The sequence below is a fragment of the Petaurus breviceps genome, unplaced genomic scaffold (genome assembly GCF_028583685.1).
Source record: "Petaurus breviceps papuanus isolate PSGF00001 unplaced genomic scaffold, PetGlider_PUasm1.0 90644, whole genome shotgun sequence".
In the NCBI taxonomy this organism is placed as follows: Eukaryota; Metazoa; Chordata; class Mammalia; order Diprotodontia; family Petauridae; genus Petaurus; species Petaurus breviceps.
In genome coordinates, this window is record NW_027187298.1 from 5,288,080 (window position 1) to 5,306,299 (window position 18,220).

At 36.6% G+C, this 18,220-nt stretch overlaps 1 protein-coding gene across 1 annotated transcript; it reads left to right on the forward strand.

Moving 5' to 3' along the window:
• Positions 1-424: 424 nt before the first annotated feature.
• On the forward strand, positions 425-16,740 carry RSAD2 (radical S-adenosyl methionine domain containing 2). The gene is made up of 6 exons (XM_069064779.1): positions 425-809; positions 6,499-6,660; positions 8,685-8,914; positions 10,671-10,820; positions 13,071-13,103; positions 14,181-16,740. Exons 1-6 carry the CDS (start codon positions 458-460, stop codon positions 14,343-14,345), a joined length of 1,092 nt encoding a protein of 363 aa, XP_068920880.1. The 5' UTR covers positions 425-457; the 3' UTR covers positions 14,346-16,740.
• Positions 16,741-18,220: the final 1,480 nt, after the last annotated feature.

The window sequence follows — 18,220 nt, forward strand, 5'->3', positions numbered from 1 at the left end:
TAGTGATATCAGAGAGCATGAATCCGGTTTCAGAGGCACAGTTCAGAACAGGAAAACCTCAAAAATCAAAACCGAAATAAAAAAGAAGACACTAGCACTCTAGAAAATATTTTCCAAAGATTCTCAAGTGCAGTACTAGCCCCTAAGTTTAGGTACCTCCCCAAGGCATCCAAAACACTACAATGTTGTGCTACCAGCAAGCAGTAGGTGAAAGAAGGAATCCTGACAAAGTAATTTCATATTCTCATAACATAGATTATGCCATTTCTTGTCTGGGTTTCAACTTTCATTTCACTAAAGAAGGAAATCGAAACTATTCAATTGAAAAGGAAAACAAGAAGGGTCACCTCCCACATGTGACTCAGAAGCCAGCTCATGAGAGCTCTGTTATTTAACAGCAGGATTTGAAGTGAGCTTCAGTGGTGTGCTGTGCACAACAGTCAGAGAGTTGGCAGAGATGTGGCTGCTCACGCTAACAGGCTTTGCTGAAAAGCTACTTTATGTTTTCAGCCTCCAGCTGACATCTCTGTGGAAGATCCTGATACATTTATACTCCTCATTTGGGACACTGCTACCGTCTTCAGGTGGCAAAGGGAGCAGTCTGCCCGGGGAGAAGAAAGAAGGAACTAGAAAAGAGACTGCAGAAACTGAAGAAGCATCAGGGGTCTCCGTTAACCCTGTCAGTGTCAACTACCATTTCACACGCCAGTGTAACTACAAATGTGGTTTCTGCTTCCACACTGCTAAAACATCATTTGTGCTTCCCCTGGAGGAAGCCAAGAGAGGTCTCCTTATGCTTAAAGAAGCAGGTGAGTCTGATTTGAGGTTCTTCAATGCCTAGCATATAGTGCTGATATATAGGAGGGCTGGATTCATAGTCTAAAGATCTGGCTTCTACCTCCTCCCATGGGAATTTAGAATTTGGAGGTCTGTTAGAAAACATCAGGCCCCTGGGTTCTTAACTTTTTTGTGCAATGGACCACTTTGGCAATCTAATAAAGTCTGTGGAGCCCTTCTCAGTATGATGTATGTTGCCTACCATTCATAATCAAAGGAAATGCTGTATTTCAGTTAGAGGTGGGTGAAAATAAAAGATGTAAATGCTTTTTCTATCCAAGTTCACAGACTCCTGAAATCCATGGAACCCAAGTTAAAAAACCCTGATCTATTTTGTTTTTATAAATGAACAGGCTAAGGTTCAGAGAGATGAAGCATCTTGTCTGAGATTGCACAGCTATTAAGTGACAAAGCCAAGACTAAAGAGGCTTCTGACTCTAAATCCTGTCTTTATACTAGTTGTGTGACCTTAAACAAATCACTTCCTCTATCTTAGCCTCCTTATGTCACCTGCAAAAAGAATGAGTAGACCTAGATGATGCTAAAGATGCTTTCCAATCCTAAAATGCTATGATTATTTCAGTATGTTGTGTGTATTTGTGTTTATGTATGTATGTGTGTATATTTAAGTGTGTAAGTTGGGGGAGAGATGACACACTGAAGCAAGAAACCCCTTTGCTAATAGACTGAAGATCTACTCAAGTGCATTGTTCAGTCCATTTTTTCCCAGTTAACATCGACAGCTTTTCTTTTTTAAAATGCTGAAATGAAGTTAAAAAGGAATCCCTGGCCCCTACCAATCCCACCAAAACTAATATATATTTATTCCACCAGAACTTGTTAATTGGCTCTAAGAAAAGAAGGGGGGGAAAGCATCTTATCAGGTGAGGTGTTACAAAAGAGTTTATTCCACCACATTTACAATGTTCAGACAAACAAACTGATAGGGGATGAGTTGAGTGATGGTACAAAAGATTTTGTGACTTTATGGTAGGATTTGAATATGATTATTAAGAATGCAAAACAAACAAGCAAAAAAACCAAACCTTAAGCATGCACCATTGAAGGGAGCTTTCAAATTAAAATCACAAATTCATTTGAGTACAACTAATTTTTTTTCTTAAATTACTTTGCCTGGGGCACTCTAGTGCAGGAAATGTCTATAATGCTTTATTTGAACATCATGTCAAGTTTACTTCCTGAGAATTCTCAAGAGAGCAAAAGTTAGGGCAGATAAAAAGAAAACCTCTCTGAACTAGGGATTGGAATGTGGTAGGCTGAGGTTTGTTCTGCAGGGTTTAAATATGTTCAGAGTTTTCTGAATGATGTGCAGTGAACAGTGGTCCACCAAATGAACACACAGTACCTGTGTTAATATGTCCATCCTCGGGAGAATGGCCTATTAATCTCTTTATTAAAAAACCACAAACCAGAAATTTGCCTTTAGGAAACAATTTATGATTCCATCAGGCTTCCCAATCACTGGGCACATAGCCTCTAATAACAATGTGAGTAGAGTACTAAGTTAAACAAGACTCTAACTTGAAAGCAGAAGCATCCATAGAGTTGTAGTCATGGCCCACTTAATATCTGTGGACTACATTTGTCCAAATGTCATCTGGTCTTTGAAGATAGCTACTACATCTTTCTGTGAAAGGTACTTTTCTCACAACCACCCTGTGAAGCATGTAGTATAAGCATCATTAATTGCATTTTACTTGGTTCAGAAAGTTAAAGAAACTGACCATAGTCACTTGGCTAGTAAGTTAAAGAGCCAGAATTTGCTGGAAGCCCACTGACTCAAGTTCCACTTTACTTGCCACTAGACTATATTTCTGTACTTCTAATACTGAAGTTTAAATGGGAACATTAGTCAAAATGATATCATGAAATATAACTTGCTAGTTGAAATAATTAAGGAATATTTCAGTTATTTTACCTGTAACTCAAAACTGATTTCAGTGTGGGTAAATACCTTAGAAATTATCTAGTCTAAGAGCCTTTAAATCAGCATTTATGGATAGACATGAGTGGTCCATGTGTACATTTAAAAGAATCCTAGAATTTGTCTTTTACTATTTGATAACTGTTTTTCAATATCATTGTTCTCCTTTGCAATCCTACATATGAGTCCATATGTGGTGGGCTATTGATATCCCGTCCTCTTACTTACCCATGGTAAGTCTTCGGTCGTCACCGGCCTCCTAGGAGGAATCACCAGACAGAGCACCCGAGGTTTGCAGGAGTTGTTTATTCAGGCTCAGCTACATCGCGACTGCCTTGAACTTCCGTATCAGGACAACTTATAGATACACACAGCCAATCATCTTCTACAGCTCTATTCATTACCTTTTAAGGTCATACATCAAGCAAGCAGGCACTAGCCCATATACCATTACTTCCTGGCCCCCAACACCATAGATTATACCAGACTGCCAAATGGGTCAATGATTAACAAAAAGTGAAGGGGAAAAAAAAGTTAAGTATCTCTGAATTAGTTATACTGATTTAGGACCAAAGGATTTAGAGTTGGAAGGGACCATAAAAAACATCTCATCTAATTCTGTGATTTAAAAGTGAGGAAACTAAGTCCTAGAAAGGGTAATTGGTTTGTTCAATGTCCTCCAGAAAGTGGTAAAGCCAACATTTAAGTCTAGAACTTCTAACTCCAAATCCAATCCTCTTTCCACTGCAGCAGGTTGCCTTTTCTGGGGTATGAGATATTTTAGAATGATGGTTCTAGAACAGCACTGTATAGCTAGACAGGAATGACTATAAAAGACTTTGTGGGATTTGAGCAAAGAAATTTCAGAGAAACAGAAACAACTTCCTATTGTGTTCAGTCGTTTTTCTGTTGTATCCCACTATTGTGATACCATTTGGAGTTTTCTTGACAAAGATACTGGAATAGTTTACATTTTCCTTTTCCAGCTCATTTTACAAATGAGGAAAATTAAGTAAACATGATTAAGTAATTTGCCCATAGTCCCACAGCAAGTGTCTGAGCCTGAATTTGAAGAGAGTCTTCATGATTCCAGGCCCAGCCCTTTATCCTCTCTGCCACCTAGCCATCCTAGACTTCCTACCTTGACCATAACATTTTTAAGAACAAATGCTTAATATCCAAAGTGTAGCTCCTTCTGCCTTCATAGCAAAAGAATATTGATCATAATTTAGCTTAGTTATGACTCAGGATAATCATAGTGAACATCGATTACAGTACCAAACCATAATATAGTGATGCCTTAGGCTGTGTGCTAGTGATATGTGAAAACCTGTTTGCCCCTTCATTGACTGCCCATAGACTATTCTACTGCTCATAATATTTCACTTCCTCTGGACCATTTCTGGTATCTCTTATCAAGGAATGTGCTTCTTTTCATGAATGATTATTTATGCACCTACTCTCAGCCACTGATTCTTTTGCCCATTGCTTGCTTCTCATTATTCTTCATTTCCCCTATTTTCTTCTGCTCTTTCTCTTCATTCCAACTTCTCTTATATTTCTAGACTCAGAACCCACAAGGACTCTTGTAACCATTGTTGTCCAGCAAGGCAGTGCTGTTCTAGAGAACAAACTAAAATAATAGAGTGTGTTAGCTAATATTTTCACTGGTATTTATATTTGGAAATTGATGTGTTTAACTAACTTTCAGACCTTTCAAGATGATGTTTGTGTGAAGACCATGTGTCATAATATTTGTTCCACTTCCAAAAGTTAGGATTTTGTGATTAATTGTTTTACTTCTCTTTAATAATTATATTTTTGGTCCAGACCTAAGATTTCAGTAGCATGTGTTGGGGGTGGGGTGGGGTGTGGAAGGTACTTTCAGGATGGAAACTACTTCTATTAAACATTTTGATTTTTTAATTAATGTGTAAGAAACTGTAAACAGATGATCTTGACTTTTTCCAAGACCAAAGTTATTACAGTTAGAAAGATTTAGATTAGTCTTTGGTAAATTGAAAACATTATCAGGAGACTTAACCAAGGTCACATAACTAGACTGTGGTAGAGATGGAAATTGGAACCAAATACCATATTGTCTCCTGATTCCATAATGTCTCCATCCCAAAATACATGCTTTTTAAAGATAAACCTTTCTGAAGTTACTTGGATGAAAGGACAAACACACTAACAATTAGAGTAGAACAAATGTCAAAAAGGTTGTCACCAATGATTCACTTCCCCCCTCCCCAAAATTCTTGAAGTTGAGCTGGATAGCTACTGTTATTCCTGGCTGTCCTTGGTATTTCTGTAACCTTGGGGGCAATCACTTAACCTTTACATTCTTTAGTTTCCTCATCTATCAAAAAATAAAAAAGGATTTGGATTAAAGTATTGTAAGTGTAGGAAGGGAAGGGTGGAAGGAGGACAGGTTGGATTAGATGGTCTTTTATAATCCTATTCAGGTCTGAGAATCTGTAATTTTGTGAAAGAGAGGGTTGATAAATGAATCCCTTACCATCTAGCCCCTATGCACTAAAATGTACATCAGCCATATAAATTTCCTAATTCCATCCTATGTCCCTGAGTACTTTCTTCATTAAGTCTTCCTTGACTATTTTTGGACCACATCATTCTCTTCTTAATCTGTACTTGTATGTGTTAGTACTTATGTATGTAAAACTCCTTTTGGCATGTTATACATTATTATACAATATTCCATTGCATAATATCAGACTTTCTTGTGTTCACATCTTAACCCTCCAACTGGACTATAAAACTCTTGAGAGAAGAGACTTCAGACCTTAGGATGTAAAGCTGGAAGGAGCATTAGAAATCCTCTAGCACAAATATATATATACATATATATATATATATATATATATATATATATATATATGGAAACTGAAGAATGGAAAGATTAAGTGACTGGCCCAAGGCTACACAAATATCAAGAAGGATAGCCAGGAATAAAATTCGGTTTATTAGATCATAGGATCCAAGATCATGGCTCTGGAGCTGAAAAGGACCTCAGAGGGCAACTAGGAAAACTCCCTCATTTTACCCAGGAGGAAACTGAGGCTCATGGAAATTCAGCTTTTTACCCAAGATTACACAGAAAGATAGTATCAAAGGAGGGAAGTTGAACACAAGTCTTCTGACTTTAAATCTTCCATATCACACTGTATCTTATACTTCTTTGTTTCCTAGAAATATTCCTGGTGCTTTATACAGTGCCTTGCACATTTTAAGTGCTTACCCAACCCTGTTTATTATATAAAATTAGGTTTTGCTCCAAAAACAGTTGATAATTAAATCTAATTAAATTAAAATTATATTCCCATTATCTAAAAAACAAAATTTATAAAGCTAGTTATTTTGCAATTTTAAAGTAGTGCATAATAATGATGAATATGAGTACTATATAAATTGCTAGTTTATAAAATAGGAAAATTTGTCTGTGTACATAGTAGATGCTTACCATTTGCTAAGTGAATGATGTTTATAAGTTAAAAAATGAAAAAAAAAACAAAGCACTCTGTAAAGGTCAGCTATTATCTATGTAGTAGTTCCTAGTGTGATACTTGAATATAAGGACTATGTTGCTTTTCATTCTTTTATTCTAACTCCTTGACACAGGGCCTTGCATCTAGTTGGTATGTAATGAATGGCTGCTTAATTAAATAAAAAAAATTCCCCCTGCCATTTGACAGGTATGGAGAAGATTAACTTTTCAGGAGGAGAGCCATTTCTACATGACAGGGGAGAATTCCTAGGCAAGTTGGTAAAATTCTGCAAAAAAGAACTAAAACTCGCCAGTGTCAGCATTGTGAGTAATGGGAGCCTCATCAGAGAGAAATGGTTCAAGGACTATGGTGAGTGGCATTCTTATGTGCTAACATGTTGGGTACTTTGTGTGTTACTTTCTATTATTGTTGGAGTCTATTCTTCCCTTTTCCCAGAGGACTGAGACCAACTGTGCTGGAGAACTAGAATGGGGAAAAAATCAAAACTCCCAGAAACTTTCTGCAAGCTATCTGTACAGTTTGAGTTGAGCAGGGATCTGGGCAAGTAACAAGTATAGATTTTGGAGCTGGGAGGAGCTTAGAGACCATGTCCAGATTCTCATTTTATGGCAAAGGAGACTGAGGCCTGGAGAAGGATAATGATTTTCACTAGCATACATATTTAGCATGAACCTAAAGCAAGATTTGAATCCAAGTCTTCTGATTTCTAATACATGACATTGTAAGGCCTAGAACATAGATCATAGGACTATAACTCTGAAGGTCATCTAGTCCATAGCCCTAACTTCACTAAAACAAGGAAACTGATGGCCAGGGAGACTGTGGCTTGCCAAAGGGCACACAGATACAGGAAGTAATCAGCTGAGATGGGATTCACACTCATGTCTTCAGATTCCAAATGTTCTTACTACTACACCAATGCCATTCACCTTCAGAGGAGAGGGAAACGAATCAAGACTAAAGGCTTCAGAGGATTTATGAGCAAGTAGAATTTAAGATGCACCTTGAATGATCAAGTGGATATATGGCATAGTTGAAAGAATACTTAATTAGGAATCAAGAGAAGTGAGTTCTAGTTCCAATTCTGTCCAGCCTTCTTAAGTGAACAAGCTCTTGGCCTTAATTTCCTTTCAATTAAATCTGGATATTGAATTAGATCATCTCTAAATTTCTTCCTTCAACTCTGTGACTCTTGTGACTCTTCAGGTAGAATATGGCCTTGTAGGAAAGAGGAACATGGGTGAAAACTTGGACATGATCATAGATAGGGTCATGCAATCATAGGTTTTAGAATAGGAGGGAACCTAACAAATTATCTGGACTAGCTCCCCAATTTGCACAGAGGAGCCCCCGTAGGTCAGACAAGAGAAGCGATATACTCAAGGTCAAATAGGCAGCATATAGGTCTATATGTTTGGATTGACTAGAATGGAGAGATACATTGGAAAAAGCTGGAGATAATAAAGAGCTAACATGCAGATCTTCAGGCTTTTCAAAACAATATACACAATCTCATTTGAGTCTCACAACAGGCCTGTGATGCAGGTTCCATTGTTATCCATAATTTACAGATAAAGAATATAAGATTCAGATATTTGCCTAGGATCAGACAGCTAGTAAATGTCAGTCCTTTCTTAAATGAGGGGGTTGGACTAAATGATCGTAAAGACTATGTCAGCCTTCTCTCAGTCTATGCTTCTATGTCTGTGTTCAATAGCTGGTATCATCCCTTTACTTGACACTTGGCATTGTCAATATACATTTTAAAAAATTCATGTTTATTCATAATTTTCAAAATATATGTACATAAAAAGAAAGATTTACAACAGTAAAGGTTGCTTTACATGCAACACTTTCATGATGGGATCACACATGAGTATGAATCTAAATCAAGCCAATCTTCACAAGTCCATTCCCTAGCCAAACTGAAGCTATAGAAAGCAACTGTGGCATATGAATTATGTCTCAGGGAGCTGGGAAAGAAATTAACATTTTTTAATAGAATGGAGAAAAACATAATATAAAACTACCTTGGACTCCAGGTTTCTCATCTAGAAAATGAAGGCATTAGATTACGTGGCTTCTGAGGTCCCTTCTCGCTTTTAGGTCTATGATCCTATTCACAAATGTACATATATGTACAGGTATATGACTATATATGTATGTACACATATATGACTATATAAACACACACATATAACCACTGAAGCATGCATATATAAATGTAATATACATGCACACACGTGTGTATTTGTATACATATGCATATATACACATATGCATATACACACACAGTGATGAAGATTTATAAGCTATTCACTATACCTAGTTCTTGGAAAGGGAAAAGTGACTACTTCGTTTTTCCCCTGCAGGTGAATACCTAGACATTCTTGCTATTTCATGTGATAGTTTCAATGAGCAAATCAATGCACTGATCGGCCGTGGACAAGGGAAGAAGAATCACGTGGAGAACCTGTGGAAGCTGAGGAGGTGGTGTGCAGAATACAAGGTTGCTTTCAAGATCAATTCTGTTATTAACCGATTTAACATGGAAGAAGACATGAACGAGCAGATTCAATCCTTAAACCCCGTTCGCTGGAAAGTAAGTACATAAACATATTTATCATATTTTTTTTAACTAAAGCAGCATTTTAGAGATTGTTGTTGGCAGCGTTTGGGACAACTCAAGCTCAGTGAAGCTTGGAGATGAGGAAGCTAGGTCTTCATTTCAGTTGTGCCACTGGTTGTGTGGAAGTATAATGCTCTACTCATTCTCAATTCTCCATCTAAAATATTCTTAATGCTCCACCTAAAACATTATTGGTGAATTTCACAATGCCTAGAAGCCTTCTTACCCACATCTTTACCAACATCTTCAAGAGAGGATCTACTCACCAGGCCAGAGACCTTTCTCTGGTTCTTTTCCTCTAGTTCTCCACTTGCAATGAGCATGATAGTATGGCAGGGTACAAGGAAAAAAGCTAAAAGATATGCTAAATAATTACAAATGTCTCAGAGGAAAGGCTATGTGCTATTATTATTTTCTTTAAGATAGTGATAGGAACCCTAACTCTCAGTGATCCTATGATCCATTTAGACTCTGAAATTAATAATTCCATAATTATCAACTTGGAAAGTGTTCACTCATAGTCTGCTGCAAACTAAACCTTGCCAAATAATGTACTTTTATCTCTTCCATTAAGCATAGAACCTTTTATTAAAATATACAGGTTAATTTTACATTTGGGCTATTGTAATAGCCTCCTAATTTGACTTCCTACCTAAAACTGCTCCCTTCTCCAATTCGTCCTCCACACAATAGCCAATTATATTGCTAAAGCACAGGTTTGAGCACTTTAGTCCCTTATTTAATAAATACAGTAGCTCCCTATCCCCTCTAGGATCAAATACAAACTCCTCTGACATTTAAAGGCCATTGCAGTCTGATGGCATCCTAACATTCTAGCCTTGTTAAATAGTCTTCTATTGCTATCCCCCATACTTTGAATGCCTTCCCTCCTCATCTTTATCTTTTGGGATAATTTTTTATTGTTCAGTCATTTCAGTCATATTCAACTCTTCATGACCCTATTTGGGGTTTTCTTGGCAAAGATACTCTAGTGGTTTGCCATTCCTTCTACAGATCATTTTACAGATGAGGAACTGAGTAAAACATGGTAAAGTGACTTACCCAGGGTCACAAAGCTGGGAAGTGATTTGATCTCAGCAAGATGAATCTTCTGACTTCAGACCCAGTACTCTATCCATGGTGCCACCTAGCTTTCCCTTAGAACCACTAGTTTCCTCTAAAGTTAGGTTCAAGCTCCACGTCGTACATGAAATCTTTTCTGATCCCCCAAGAATCTAGTGCCTCCCTCCAAATTACCTTGTATTTTTAAATTTTGTATATACTTTTATTTCTCCCCTTAAAACATGCAAACTCTGACTTTCATTTTTGTCCTTGTATCCTCATCACCTAATGTTCTCTTTAAGCAGATCTAAAAAGTATATTAGTTGAAATTTACATTTAACCTATCTGTCATTTCCTGGAGTATGTACAAGAATAAGAGATAAGTAAACCTAAAAGTGTTCTGTAAGTATGAATAATAATTAATGTTGTTATTTAAAGCATCTGTTGAGTGTTTCTGCTGCTAGGTGAAAATCTTCCTTCTCTACAGACTTTATAGGAACTACTTATATGTCCCTGAAGTGACTTTTCTGTGTAACAAATTGTTTAATTCAAAGGGAGTTGTGTGTGTAAAGGAGAGAGGAAAGTGAGCTGCAGGAGAAAGCGTGCTCTGATCCCTTAATAACGAAAGGTACTTTGAAGAAAACAGTGATGATGCTATATCTTTCAGGTGTTCCAGTGCCTAATCATTGAGGGTGAAAATGCTGGTGAAGATGCCCTGAGAGAAGCAGAGCAATTTGTTATAAGTGATGAGGACTTTGAAAAATTCCTAGACAGGCATAAAGGCATCTCTTGTTTGGTACCTGAATCTAATAATAAGGTAATGGTGAATATGAGCTATTTATTTGACTGTCAGAGACCTAGATTAATCACAACAATATCAATGTTAGAAGATCATCCATTTAAATCTGAATTGAACCAGAGAGGTCATCTAGTCCAAGCCCCTCATCTTACAGGTGAGGAAATTGAAGCCCAGTGAGAAGAAGAATCTTGCCCAAGGCTATATAGGTAGGAAGCAGCAGAACCAGCATTTGAATCCAGGGCTTCAGACTCCAAATCCTCAAATTCTTTACACCCTTCCATGGGAGAGTGGACTTAGGATCCAAGGAACTCCATTTGAATCTCCCTTCTCTGCGGTCTCCCATAAAATACCTAAGTTCTCTTGGCCTCAGTTTCCCCATTTGTAAAATGAGAGGCTAAGCTTTTGTCTTTTACCTCTACATGTTATGAAAGAGACTTTTCTTTCAGTCCCAGAAGTTTAAAATTTAAAAGGAATTCTTGATTTTCCTTTCTGAGAGGCAACATGATCTAGTGGGAATATATATATATATATGTATATATATATATATGATGCAACTGGTTCTGGTTTCCCAGAGCGGGAGAGCGTGGGGGAGGGAGAGAGTGTGGGACAGAGAGAGAGAGAGAGAGAGAGAGAGAGAGAGAGAGAGAGAGGTGAAGTAGATAGAGTATTAGAGTTTATTGAACCTGAGTTCAAATCCAGAGTCAGACATTTCCTTCCTGGGTGGCCTGAGGAAATCACTTAATCTCTGTCTGCCATAGCACTTACCTCCCAGGGCTGTTGTGAGAATCAAATGGGATATTTGTAACATTCTCTGTAAACCTTAAAATGCTATTATTATTCTTTTACTCTTGATTCTTAAGTATTTGTATGAATACACACACAAATATACATATATATATGTGTGTGTGTATATATGTATATATATACACATATACATATATATATATGTATATATATATATATATAATATACACACACATTATCACTTCATAGAATCTCCAGTTTGGAAGGGCCTTTAAAGGTCATTTAATTCAACTGGTACCAGAAAAGGAATTCTCTTTTTACAATATTCCTGAAAAGAGATCTTGTATTTTCTGATATGTGACAGTTACAGTGGTTTAGCAGACACAGGGTTTGGGGTCAGAGGATCTGGGTTTGAATTCTGACTCTGCTAATACTTAATATTTGTATAACCCAGGACAAACTACTTTCCCTCTCTGAGCCTCAGTTTCCTCCTCTGTAAAATCAGGTAATAAGACTAAATGACCTCTGAGATACCCTTGAGATCTAAATTTTGTTGGGGAAGTTATTGCCCATGGCTCCATCAAAGCAACCCACTTAACTTTTGAATAGCTCTAATTGTTAGGAACTATTTCCTGATATGGAATAAAAAAATGCCCCTCAAAACTCTCTGCCAATTGTTTCTAGTTTATTTCTCTGTGGCAAAGCAGAGTAAGATTAATCTTTCTTCCATTTAACAAACCCTCAGGTACTCAAAGATAACTATATTTCAGCCAATCCCCATATGGCATGATCTCCATGTACCTCACCATTCTTCAAATTCTTTTCTAATTTTCAATGTCTTTTCTAAAATATGGTATTTGGAACTGAACACAGTACCCAAGGTATGACCCAGTCAGGGCACAGTATAGGATCACTATGTCTTAAGGCTTTAGTGTTCTTGTTTGTATAACAAGGAGATGGGACTTCATCACCTCCTTGTTTCTTCCTAGCTCTAATATGTTATGAGTCTATGACAAATAGACTTTTTTTTTATTAAGCAATCAGGGTTAAGTAACTTGCTCAAGGTTACATGGCCAGTTATTTCTGGGTGTGGTGCTGAGTGTCTGAGCCCGGGATTCGATCTCCAGGTCGTCCCAACACTGGAGCCAGTGCTCTTACTCGCTGTGCTACCTGGCCACCCCCCACAAATAGACTTTCAAAGATCACAAGTTCATCCCTGTGGGTACTCCTTCCACTGACACTGACACTTCAAAAATTGTCATGGTCAAAAGATTCACCATTTGTTAGTCACCCTTTCAATGGGGAGTCTTTCTGGACCTCAGTGCACAGACAGACTGTCACCAAGCCTTTACTGAAATATTGCCAGTGTAGTAGGGCTTGACAGCTCAATGTCTGCTGACATAACCTTCAAGGACCACAGGTTACCTCCATGTTGCAATGGAATACTGGAATAACACTTTAGTGGATCATGTGAGAAAAAAAATCTGAAATTAAATTTTTGATAATTTTCCCTTTGCATTACAGATGAAAGATTCTTACCTTATTCTGGATGAATATGTAAGTCAACAAGTTCTAAAAACAATATTACTTGCAAATCAGTTAAGCACAACAAATATATTTGTATTTCAATGAGTTAAAACCATGTGTTTATTTTTAGTGCTTCTTAAGAAGCATTTCATATTTTTAAAAGAATTGATATATTAATGAGTAATTATTTCTTGTCAAAATAAATATCCTTTTAGGGTTGTTTATGGAAAATGTTCATTGTGACAAAGGATTTTTTAACCTTCTTAACTAATTTACTTTACAGAAGTCACAATCCATTTTAGGATTGAGACTGTGTCTATAGGACAGAAGATGGAGTAGTGATTAGGCAATGATTCAGTAAAACTGGTTATGGTAGAAAGTCGATTTGTGTGATTCAAAATTGGAGTTTTATTTTTGTTTTTGAGGGTAAAATAATTCCTTTGGGATAGTTAAAAGAGTATTGACTTGGGTGTCAATAGTCCTGGCCTCTCCCACTAATTATCCGGGGAACTTTTGGCCAGTGATTTCACCTTCTCAGCCTTCCCATCTATAAGTAAATGGTGGAGTCGAGGCCCTTGGTTGCCTTCTGGTACTAATGTTTAATGATTCTCATTTGGCTGTGGAGTTTTCTCAGAGTAGCCAAATGAACTACTAGATCACCACTTTGCTTTCTGAAAATCATATCTGAGCCAAAATGTGGGTTTGGAAATTTTAGTTTATCTCAATTCGACAGAAATTTGTTGAATTACTACTACTAAATTCTGGGACTGTTAGATCAAGTGATGAACACCAGGACATAGCCTCTGCCTACGAGGAACTTAAGATTGCTGCTCTTGTCTTTCCAAATGAGTAACAATATAAGGCACTATGTAATCCAACCGTGAAAGTATAGGCTGAGCACTCTCAGAACCTTAGAGTACACTTAGTCAACAAGCTTTTAGTAAGGACTTCTGTGTCAAGCATTATACTAAGCACTGGGCGGGGGGGGGAGGGTGAAAAACAACAGCACATGTAAAGCCAAGGGTTGTTAGGCCCTTACTGAATGTTAGAGATAGTAATAATAGGTCCATTTCAGAATGTACTAATTTTCTATCATAAATTTTCTAGATGCGCTTTCTGGATTGCACACGGGGCCGAAAGGATCCTTCTAAATCAATTCTGGATGTAGGAGTAGAAGAGGCCATAAAATTCAGTGGTTTTGATGAAAAAATGTTTCTAAAGCGAGGAGGGAAGTATGTATGGAGTAAAGCAGACCTTAAACTGGATTGGTGAAGATCATAAAAATGTTGACACACACAAAAAGGGAATCCTTATGATAAATGAGTCTTTTTCAATACTGTAATCCTCCTTCTGAATTACATGTGAACATCATTTTTTTTATCATGCAGACTCTCCATAGGATTTTAGACCTTACAGGTCATCTATTCTAACACCTTCGTTTTACAAAGAAGGAAACCAGCAACCTCAGACACTGCCAGATGCTGCATGTTAAAGAGACTTGAATGCCTCTTGTAATGCCCTGTAGGATCACTAGGGGGCATATGGCTATCATGGAATACTCTCCACAGTAGAAAGTGATGTCAAACTTTGTAGGCTTTTGCTTGGAGGTAGCAATGACACAGTCAGAAAAATTGATAAACTAGATCCATTTTTGTTCAGAATGATTATCTAAGGACAGTATAGTCACATTAATGTAAATAATTCCCTATTTGACTAATTTGATCTTTCCAACAAATGGGAAAGAAAATTTACCCGTATGTGTGTTTTTTTTTTTGTTGTTGTTGTTGTTAATTGTCTTTCTCCCCCTAGTTAAGTTTTGTCCAAGGCACTGGATTTGTAATCAGGAAAACTTTGGTTTGAATCCTCCATGAATGGTCCTTTCCAGATCTAAGTCTATAATGCTATAATCTCTCAAACTACCTAATTTATCCCTCATTTATTCACTATCGGATTCTGGCCTACTATTTTAAAGCATTCATTCATGCATTGAATAAACATTCCTTGATCACCTGCTATGTGCTAGGCCCTGTGCTAAGTATCAGATACAAAAGGAGCAAAAGACCTCAAGGAGTTTACATTCTAACGGGAGAGACAAGATGCAAACAAATATAATCAAAATAAGCTATCTACAGATAAATAGGAAATAATTAAAAAGGGAAACATTGGGATTAAGAGGGGTTAGGGAAGACTTCTATAGAAGGTGAATTTTAGTTAGGACTTAGTGAAATTTTTATTATTAGTTCAACAGCTTAGAGTTGGAAGACTTTAGAAGGCACCTAATCCACTGCCCTCATTTTAAAGATAGACAAACTGAAGATAAACAGAGAACTTGCATGACTTGCCCAAAGTCTCATAGGCAGTAATTATCACAGGTGAAATTTGACTCAAGGTCCTCTGACTCCACAGCAAAGACTTTTCCCATCCTAATACAAAGTATTATTCAAGTTCAGATGCAATTGTGCTTTAGTATTCTGGAGGAAGGGGGAAAGTATTTAGAGACAAAGTATCTGTTTCCAAATGTTTATGGTCCAATGTATCAGAGTTGTTTGTTTGGTTTGTTTTTGCAGTATTACTTCTTTGGAGACAGAAATTACTTATTCTACTCATTTCCATGTCAATACTCTAGCACTGTCCCATATTTCTCTAGTCCTTTAAGGTTTACAAAATGTTTTGGGTTTTGTTTTTGCCTTTTGGAGTTTTTGCATAATAAATCATTAAGGTGTATAGTTCAAGTGTTCATTTTATAGGTGAGGAAACTAAGTCTCAAAGAGGGGAAATGATTTGCTCATGGCTACACCATTAACTACATATGTTGAACAATGCTATATCTTGAGTAAAATTAAAACAGTCATATGTTAAAAAAAAACACCTCTTTTTTGTTTAACCTACATTAATCAATCAACAAGCATTTATTTTCTTAAGAGCTTGCTATGTGCCTAGTACTATGGTAAGAGCTAGGGATGCAAATTGAGAATGAATCAATTCCTCCTCTTAAAAGAATATTAAATAGTGTTAATAATTATTGATTTTATGTATTGTCTTCTACATTTAAGCTTATGTTATTAGGTGGAGTTTTGACTATGTAGCATCATAACTATAAATGTTGATGCCCACGACAAATCACACAAAATGGCTCAGGGAAAAGCAGTTTGAAATATTCTCTCAAATAAACTTTTTAAGAGAAATTCATTTCAGAAGCAGAGTAGAGAGAAGCCAGGCCACAAATTCCCTTGGCAAGAGAGACTTTGTTTTGGAAATGTACTTTCTGATAGCTTCTTACTTTGACCAATTATTCTCTTCAAGGTGCTAAACTCAGTTATTTCTAGGTCATAAGGAATATCAGTGATGCTAATGTCTTCTAAATTTCATTGCACTGGGGTAAAGTATTTATACTCCACTCTAGTTTTGTCTCGGTAACATAGAGATAAAGGTTTGCAAAAGGAGGCAGGAGCTATACCAGAAACTGATTTATTAAGAATTCTCTAACCTTTCAAAATGGGCTTTGTTGTAATAAGTTATGTTTGATGTCTTTGATTTTGTCAGTATGTAAAAACTGTATTTTTAATAAGTGTGTAGATGAAAGTTTGTTTTCTAGGATTTTTTTCTTGTATATGACAACTTTAGATGTTGTACATTGAAATGAATTAAAATTTTTTTATGTCATTCATTCCTCTATGTATGCTGTTGTTATTTTACAAATTGTTTTTCAGGTTCAGATCACTTCACTTTGTATCAGTTCTTCAAAGTCTTTCCAGGTTTCTCTGAAATCATCCTTTTCGCTATTTTTCATGACCTAATAAGGTTCTCCAATTTATGAGTATCCCTCTTTAGTTTCCAAATTATAAAAAGAACTACATAAATATTGGAGCTATTATAAATATTTATGTACATATAGTTCACTCTCCTCTCAGACCATGCATTCTTCTCCAAGTATTATAGTGTACTGAAGTCTGGGGCAAGGGGTGGGATTCTTAGAAGCAATTATGTGCATTAATAAAAAGCCTTTACTAAGAGCTGGTATGTTTTAATAATCAGTAAAATTATTAGTAATGAATGAGTATACTTCATATAACCTAATCAGCACTAAGCCTTAATGTGTTAGGATAATGGGGAAAAGAATTTCTGTATTATCTTACAGATTTGGGCTATGACCCAAATCTGTAAGAAGGAAAAGAAATCCAGAGTGAAAGTCTCATATTATCATTTTGCCAGTTTGTCACACCAATTGAATGACCAGAAAATTATTTTACAGAGCTAGAAAAAACAATAGCAAAATCCATCTGGAATAACAAAAGGTCAATAATATCAAAGGAATCAAGGGAAAAAATTGTGAAGGAAGGCAGCCTAGCAATTCCAGATTTTAAACTATATTACAAAGCAGTAAACATGAAAACAATTTGGTACTGGCTAAGAAATAGTGATGAATAAAGGGGATAGATTAGGTACATGAAACACAGTAATAAATGGCCATAGTAATCCAAAATTTGACAAACCCAAAGATACAAGCTTTGGGGGCAGGAATTCATCATTTGACAAAAATTGCTGGAAAAACTGGAATGTTGTTTGGCAGAAAGTAGGCACAGACAGACATCTCATACTGTATAGCAAGTTAAGGTCAAAATAGATAAATGATTTATACATAAAGGGTGATATCACAAGTAAATTGGGGAGCATAAAAAATGTACCTGTCACCTCCATGGATAAGGGAAGAGTTTATGACCAAACAAGAAATATCAATTTGATATTTGCAATTGCAAATATCTATAATATATGGAATAGAGATTCAGTGTGGAATAGAGAATAGCGAATAGGCCTCAGATGCAGGAATATCTGGATTCAAATCTTGGCTCTGACACATACTGGTTAGTGGACCCTAAGAAACCCATTCAACCTCCCAATGCCCCAGATAACTCTCTAAGACTATAAATTGCAGGGCAGATATTTCTCGGTGTTTGATGAGAAAATTTCTTCATGAGACATTCATTATATTGATAAAATCATAGGTACAATCCCTCCACCCCTGCAGAGGGATATTAAAGAGATATTAAAGAAACTACAAATCCCAAAGCCTGAAGTAGTGTTCTCTCTCTCTCTCTCTCTCTCTCTCTCTCTCTCTCTCTCTCTCTCTCTCTCTCTCTCTCTCTCTC

Coding starts and splice junctions, on each gene's coding strand:
- RSAD2 (XM_069064779.1), top strand. CDS start 458: ATGTGGCTGCTCACGCTAACAGGCTTTGCTGAAAAGCTACTTTATGTT. Junction 810..6,498: donor CCTTATGCTTAAAGAAGCAG/GTGAGTCTGATT, acceptor GCCATTTGACAG/GTATGGAGAAGATTAACTTT. Junction 10,821..13,070: donor TACCTGAATCTAATAATAAG/GTAATGGTGAAT, acceptor TTTGCATTACAG/ATGAAAGATTCTTACCTTAT.